Source organism: Bidens hawaiensis, unplaced genomic scaffold (assembly GCF_021521415.1).
Source record: "Bidens hawaiensis isolate Kalapana, Puna unplaced genomic scaffold, B.hawaiensis_p1.1 tig00042936_1, whole genome shotgun sequence".
Taxonomy (NCBI): Eukaryota; Viridiplantae; Streptophyta; class Magnoliopsida; order Asterales; family Asteraceae; genus Bidens; species Bidens hawaiensis.
In genome coordinates, this window is record NW_027497605.1 from 117,600 (window position 1) to 125,567 (window position 7,968).

The window sequence follows — 7,968 nt, forward strand, 5'->3', positions numbered from 1 at the left end:
CTATTTGATATGTGAACTCCAATCTTTTACACCAGTTGAGTCGGGCGGATTTGGCAATTGGTCGAAACGAATTATTTTCAGTACATGTAAGATTGGATCGACCCGGAACGCTTAACCAACTATTCTAGAGAAGCGTTGCTTCGGGAATAATAATAATACAACCTGGATCGACCCATCAAGTAAACGGGTCGAAACGGTATAATATGAATCTCCAATCAACAAACCTTTGATATAATAAATGTACAATTGATACATGTACAACAAAATACCTAATGCTATTATATCTCTCACATAAACATGGAATCCTCGGACATTATCGTCAACAACGAATACTTAACTTTCACTCTAATCCTACCTCCCTCCACACACAGCTTCGCCCCGGTCACCACCCAATACCCGGGCGGGTCTTCCGGGCCCCTCACCATTTCCCGAGTATCAACAAAACCCGACATCTTCGGGGCGCGTAAAGGCGGGCCATCAGGATAAACAGCCGAATTCAGTTCCACCTTAACGGGCTTTTGTTCCGGTGTGGCAAGGCCCATACTAAACGGTGTACTCATTAACGTCGACATAAGGCCTGATTTCCGAGAGTGCATGGTGGGCCCGTCCCATTCGGACCGACGGATCTTTCCGGACCCCACCATCGAGTACCCTAACCGGAGAAAGAGGACTTTTTTTATGCCTACGCCTTTGACTTCAAACCATGCTTTGGTGACTATAGACGCTGAGTCATCGATGTGCTCGACTGGGAGAGTGCAGACTTGAGAGAATATGCTCCATTTAACGGGCTCGAGGTAGCCTTTTCCGATATTCTCGTCGTTCGGTTTGTAGGTGAAGTCGTCGGTGAGTTCGAGTAGTTTAGGGATGGAAGATAGGTGTTGGAGATGGATGGCTAGCCGGTCACTCTTTCGTCCTTCTAGGTATAACCGGACCCCAGTTACGGGCCGGTTCTCGGTGTCAACCTGTGAATGGTGAAAATGGGTTAGAGTGAAAACGGATCGGGTTAAATTAGGCTGGGCCGACTCACAAACACGCTTTTTTGATCAAGTGTTAATATTTTACCAGTATTTAATCTTTTGATAAGATATAGAAGAGGTACTAACTCGGCAATTTCCATCATGACCCGAAAATAATCAGGTTTTGGGTTGGCATAAATTAAACAGGTCCTCTTTGGATTGGCTTTTTAATTAAACTGGTCAGCCTATTTAATTAAATGGGTCGTGTTTGGGCCGGCTTGTTTAATTAAACGGTTTGTGTTCAGCTTGACCTACGTAACCCATTTAGTTAAACATGTTGACCCACTAACCCGTTTGTGACACATTTAACCCATTGTTTACAACCCACCAACCCAATTAACACGTTTACAGCTTGATTATCACTCGTCAACCCATTTGACACGTTTAGATAAATGAGTTTAAAGGGGTTGTGTTCGGGTTACACGATTTTTAAGTTGTGCAGGTTATGGCTGATGTTTTTGGCACATAAAACTAAGAGTCGTATTCCAGTCCGACACAATAGACACCATGCATTTAAGTATGGTAATGCCTTCCAATCTATTTGACAAGTTTCTTTTTAGTTAAGTATTTTAGCTTAACCCGTTCGACCGTTAGAAAACAAACATAAACCAAATAGGCAAGATTTGACCTTGGTAGTGTTGACATAAAGGCGAGGACCCAAGAAAGTGAACTGGAGCGACGGAGATGGGGATTTCTTGCGTCTAGGAGCGAGCGGAAGATCGCCATACGCTGGGGCCCATTGCCGGGGCAACTGGAACTCTAGAAATTGCTCAAGCTCCTCAATTGGTGGCTTATCTGCAAAACATGAAATATATTACAACAAAAAAAAGGACTAGCCCAACAACTTCTTGATCAACTAATAACATCATGGATGTTACTGTTATATCGGTAAACGAGCCGGGCCGGGCTGACCTGAGCAGAGCCAGGGTGGGCTCAGGCTTCACTAGTTTACAAACTGGCCTTGGCTCGGGATCGGCTCGTTTACAGACAGAGTCGGTTCGGCTCGTATCGTTTATAAATGATCAAATTTCGAGCGAGCCGCGAACTTTTTGAACAACCCTCATGTTACAAGAAGAACACGTACATCGAAGGTAAAGATTAATGGCATGGCTTAAAAAGCCACTACCGCGAACACCGCTTAAAAGTGCGACGATCGGAACAAACGACATAGAAATGACGTTTGGGGCTTGTGACACAGTTGAAAGCCAACTTTTGTGGCTTTGACCTTTATCGATACCTCCTCGGCGAACATGAATGCTGAATAGATCCTAAAAGGAATTAAATGAAACGCCAATAGTTTAGCATTCCTATTTAAAAATATCAAAATAAAGAAAAGATGATTATTATAAAAATATAAAAAATAGGATCTTACGTCCTTCTTAGATCGGGACACAACAGTCGGTCTTAGAGAATTCGCGAGTATTGGAGGGAGATCCCAAGCTACGGATCGTTCATCCTGGATTACACCACAACGATAATGGTAAGAAGAAAATTATTATAATGTTTATATCCGAGTAAGAGTGCATTTAATATGAAACTAACTTATAAGTAGAGAATCACGAGAATCATAATAACCACTAGGGCGTAATGCTAGAAATGTAGTGGGAGAAAGACCGTTAGGCCTGTAGACGAACCGAACATCAGTCAACCATTATGTGGGAAGTTCGTTTATTTAAAAAGCGAACAAGGACAAACAACATTTTTTTGTTCATATAGTTAAACGAATGACATGACTATATGTCTCGTCCGTACATATATGCTCGTGAATTTGCGTTTAATTAAATGTGTTTAAGTCCGTTTGTTCACGTTCATTCATTTATGTTCGTTAGTTTATATTTGTTTAAGTTCACTCATAAAACCTTTTTAGATCCACAAAAATTTAGTCTAGTTTTACAATATTAATATATCACTCATTACACTTTAGTTTTATAACTTTTGCAGTCTAGATTGAAGTTCATGTTTATTTTTAATTAGTGTTGGCTCAATTAACTTCGTTTATGCTCGTTTGTCCATGTTCAGTCATGCGTGTTTGTTTATGTCTATTTGTGGTCATGAACCTTCATTTATACTATATAACAGATGAACATAAACAAACATGATTATATTCATTTTCTTAACAAACAAAAACGAACAAGAAAACTCCGTTCATTTAGTTCGTGTTCGGTCGTTTGTTCAGTTAAAGTTGAACGAACGAACATGACCACGCATGGTTCGTGTTCGTTCGGTCTATTTACGGGCCTAACACGCCAATTTTACATTTTACCCCCTCTAATTTTCACTGTTTTGACATACCTTTTCCTTTGATAATTTATCGGAGCCTGAAACCGAAGCTTCAAAATCACATTTAGAAAACTCATCATCCGCTAACCTCTTCAACATATTCTGCACTTCTGTTGGCTCAAGATTCGAGCTTTGTAACTGCTTTTGGTAAATTACATCTTTACCCCCCATCTTTACCCCAACAACTATATGGGTACCATACTTATCAATAAACCTGAGAGAACATAACATTTCTTGATTTTAAGCTTTGCAACATACAATAAACCGTTCAAATATCGAGTAAAATGTCATACTCAGCAAGAGCAGCAGGATCCCATGAAGATGGCACTTCTTGTTTCACTTTTTCAGATAATGCAATTTGTGTTTTTGCTAACTCGATGTTGTATAATGTTATAAAATATCCGTCAAACGCTAGATTTTTTGTCATTGGCGCGTCTTTTTGCCAACATCCTTTGTAACCGAACATCGAATTGAAGAACCCGGATGGTATTTTACCGGATAACGATAGTTCTTGATTGAATTGCTCGGACATCTGATATGCATACCAACATACATATACATAAATAAGTATTAGCTTAGCTTCGGCTTTTGCAATCAAGCATATTAGGTATGAGTTAAAAATCACAAGGGTTTTGCTAGTTGTCTTCGGTTTATTGAATTCACAACCATATAGTCATCATTAGTGATACTTGATATCATATCTATTAGCTCAATTTTATAAAATACGAGGCACACTGACGTGATAGGGTCCTGAGCCAAGGCGTGAGAAGCGTACGCCATTGGCGTAAGGCAAGGGATCATGCACTTTAGATTGCATAAGGCAAGCGATGTGAAGAAAGTGCACCTTGAAGTGCGATTTTTTCCAAAAAAGGTGGCTTCAAGTGCTCGTCTTTTGTACAAACGAGTTTTTTATGCATCAGAACGTTGTACATATAGCTTTTTAGGTTGCACATTTAGGTAACTTATACAATAAATCATTTATAATATACAAATATAATCTATTTTTATGTTTCTCGTACCCAAAACTTAAATATAATATGCTCTCTATATGATTTAATATATAAATAACCTACATCTACGAACCTAAAAACCTATATGTACAACATTCCATGTACAAGGTTTACGGCATGAGGTGTGCCTTTCGTACGGGTAAGGACTTATACATATAGATTCTTAGTTTGTATATATATTATTTATACATTAAATCATACTTAAAGCTTATTTATAGCTAAAGTTTGGGTATGCAATGGCAAAAAAAGTATCGAGACTTCAAAAAAATTATATACATAAATTACGCCTCACGTACGAAAAGTGATGCGCTTTTATGCTATACTTCTCAGCTCATGCTATCACCTCACGCTTTTTAAAACCAAGTCTGCACCTCCATTGCGCCACGGATAGTACAGAATATTGAGTGTGCCTTGCAGCTAAACGCGCTTTTAAATACCCAAACCGATATGCATATGCATATACAGGTACAATCTTAACATTGACTTCTAAGGTCAAACATATTATGTATCATTTCAAATTTCACAAAGGTTTTGCAAATTGTCTTCAACTTATAATTAGTGGTGTGCCTGATGCGGTTCAGTGTTGTTTTGGGCTAAAACCAAAACTTCGGTTTTTGGATATTTTTTGAAACCGTTTGGTTTCGGTATTTTCGGTTTTCGTTTTGGAATTTTTCCATTTGAACTTGAAAATTTTATGCCGAAAAAAAAAGTTGGCAAAAAATAATGAATTTAGGTATAAATAATTTTGTTAATTACATAAATTACTTAAAAATAAAAAAATAAAAAATTTAAAAATTCGGTCTTGTTCGGTTTTTTTGGTTTTTATTACATGCAAAACCAAAACCGAACAATTAGTTCGGTTTTTAAAAAAACATAAAACCAAACCATTTGTTTTTGTTTCAGTTTTGTTTTTTCGGTTTCTTGCACACCCCTACTTGTAATCCAATCCTAAAATCAAAGTACTATGTTTGACTTTTAATGTGAAACATCGTATGATAGAAGCCGATTCGAGATGGCTAATCTCTCAAGATAGTGACCCTTTGAGCGGGTTAGACTCCAAAGAAATAATAGAACGAGACATTGTTTTATCAATTTTTCTTCTTTCTTTAATACTCAATAATAAAGCCCTTAAATAGGCATACAAAGATGCAAAATATTAAATGTGCAGATGCAACTAATTAGGAGAACATGGCTCTAATGCATATACCCACTAACCTAATAAACTAACCACTAACATGACTGAAAAACAAAACAAATAAAACACATTCATAATAATAGACGTGGGCTAGTTCATAGTTAACTTTGGCACGTATCTATCGTACGACCACAACTTACATGATTAAACGAGAGAACATCGGAACGAAACCTTGTCCGATCACCTTTATCACACTTAACCGCCTGAGAGACATTAGAAACAATCACACCACCAGGAACCACCAGATCCTTAGTCAACTTACCATCAAGCTCAATCAGGGTTGACCCAGATGGTCCGGGTTTACAGCCGGTTAACCGGATATCGCAGGTGAGATCATACCCGTACCCGATTACAGACACCGCCTTCTCAGCCGCTGATTGAGGATCGAAGAAATTGGTCTTGTAGATTGACATCGGAATTGTCGAATCAATTGGGGTATCTGTCTGGGTTTTGAAATTTATTTATTTATAAAATTGGTGGGTGTGAATGGAGTTAAAGGGTGTGGGTTGATGCCAGGTGGAAATTGATTTAAGAGGATGAAAGAGTTGACTTTCAAGAGTCAAAAAGTAATGTTTGAACAAGGGAGTTGAAAGGTACTTGCTTTAATAAAAAGAGTTTTGTTTTGTTAATGACTTAATCAGTTTGTAAATCTTTTACTAGATTCCTCTAATCTAATTAATTGTTGTTAAAGTGATAATAATATTGATAAAGGGAAGAGTGTTTGTTTTTTTTAACAGAATAAACGTATGTATATGACATTTTGATGATAAGAGTGAAGTTTTACTGTTTTAGATCTTTTTGTGCTCTTTGTTTGCTTTTATCTCTTAATATATAAGATGAGGATATGTTCGTATAATGTATTTGGAAATATGTGTTTAGATAAAAGACTATGGAAAAAAGTTAACTACTAAATATATTAAAAAAGATTAAAAAAATAATGTGTTTTAGTCTATTTCTATAATAAGTAGAGGAGTAAGAGGGTTAAAGTGATAAATATGAGTTACTAGTTTTGGAACCCGTGTGATGCAAGGGATACTAAACGGTTTTATAAGATGAAAAAGATGCACCTAATAATCACTTGAATTAAATGCTCGCATATTTTTAATCCTTATAATTTAGGTAGTTAGTTTTTTTATTAAATGATTGATTGACATGTTTTGGTTACATTGATATAAATATGTTTTTATTAAAAATAGAATATAGATTGACCGGGAAATTTAGGCTATGAACGAATCTTGAAGTGTCATGTGTCCACGGGATAATCTAACTAATAAAGTTACTAATAAACAATACATAATGTATATGAAAAAGCTATCACATCTATGCTTATGTATATGCATTAATTTTATTTATATCACAAAATGATTTTTTTTCAAAAAAGAAAATGAACTTAATAAAAAAAAGATAGTGCATGTGCATGAACATACTCAAGAACGCTGCATCTATTGAAAATTTCGTTATCAGTATCATATATGTGTAATTGAAATAATTTTGGTTATGAACCAATTTCGGGGAATAATTCTCATATAATAATAGTTTTGAGCTACTTAATAAATTATTTGATAAGTTTGAGGGGATTCTCGACTTTGCCATAATGACAACAAAAAAATAACATGTTAAACCTATTCAGTTTTGTGAATGCTTCACTTGAGCATAATTTGCATAACATTCTTTACATGCAATATTTTGATCACTATTAAAGGAAAAGTCAATGCCGACACAATGTTTCACATAATTTGATAAAAGTTAGAAGCATCGATAGGTCTGAAGGTGGCATGTCGAAAGTGTTCATCATTTTTTTCTAAAATTTTAATAGTAATGGGAAAAATACTCAATATTTCAAATTTTGAATCTTTTGATTATTTCCAAAAATGTCATTAAAAATAAATTCGAAACTCAATCACATTTAAAATTCTAACTTTCATTTGTTTTACATTTTCAGGTAAAACAATTGAACCCGTAATAAGTTTGACGATAAATTTATTTGCATTCTCAAACTTCTAAATATTCAGATTACCTATTTTTCACTCGTAACAAATTTGAGCAAAATGTAGTTAACTTGTGTCAAACGATCTATTTACCAACTTTTAACCCGTAATAATAAATTTTTAAGTTTCATAAAAAAACCCGAAACAATCCTTGATAAGAAATACCAAGAAACTAAATATGATAAACTTTATTATATTTGAAGGTGACTGTATATACTATCCTTACAATTTAACACACACACACACACATATATATATATATAGTTTACTAAATTAACCAAAAAATAATAATTGATATATTTAAATCATATATTTATAATTTACAAAAATATATGACAATGTATACAAATCAATAGATAAATGGATTGATTTTAAAAAATGGACCAACTTTTAACCATATGTTTATAATTTAATAATTAAAAAAATTGTTTCATAAGATGAAAGTATATTAGAGTTTTTTTTATTTACAATATTCAAAA

General features: G+C 35.1%; 1 protein-coding gene across 1 annotated transcript; it reads right to left on the reverse strand.

Moving 5' to 3' along the window:
- Positions 1–209: 209 nt before the first annotated feature.
- Positions 210–5,964, reverse strand: LOC143593939 (MACPF domain-containing protein NSL1-like). The gene is made up of 7 exons (XM_077073398.1): positions 5,642–5,964; positions 3,590–3,828; positions 3,309–3,510; positions 2,389–2,472; positions 2,101–2,284; positions 1,645–1,811; positions 210–962 (listed from the first exon to the last, which is right to left on the reverse strand). Exons 1-7 carry the CDS (start codon positions 5,912–5,914, stop codon positions 288–290), a joined length of 1,824 nt encoding a protein of 607 aa, XP_076929513.1. The 5' UTR covers positions 5,915–5,964; the 3' UTR covers positions 210–287.
- Between the last annotated feature and the right edge of the window lie 2,004 nt (positions 5,965–7,968).

What these genes read in the sequence shown, in the direction of transcription:
- LOC143593939 (XM_077073398.1), bottom strand. Translation starts at nt 5,914, where the DNA reads ATGTCAATCTACAAGACCAATTTCTTCGATCCTCAATCAGCGGCTGAG. An exon ending in ATGTTCTCTCGTTTAATCAT is followed by an intron (nt 3,829 to 5,641) that starts GTAAGTTGTGGT and finishes TATGCATATCAG; the next exon opens with ATGTCCGAGCAATTCAATCA. An exon ending in TTTATGTCAACACTACCAAG is followed by an intron (nt 963 to 1,644) that starts GTCAAATCTTGC and finishes CACCATTCACAG; the next exon opens with GTTGACACCGAGAACCGGCC.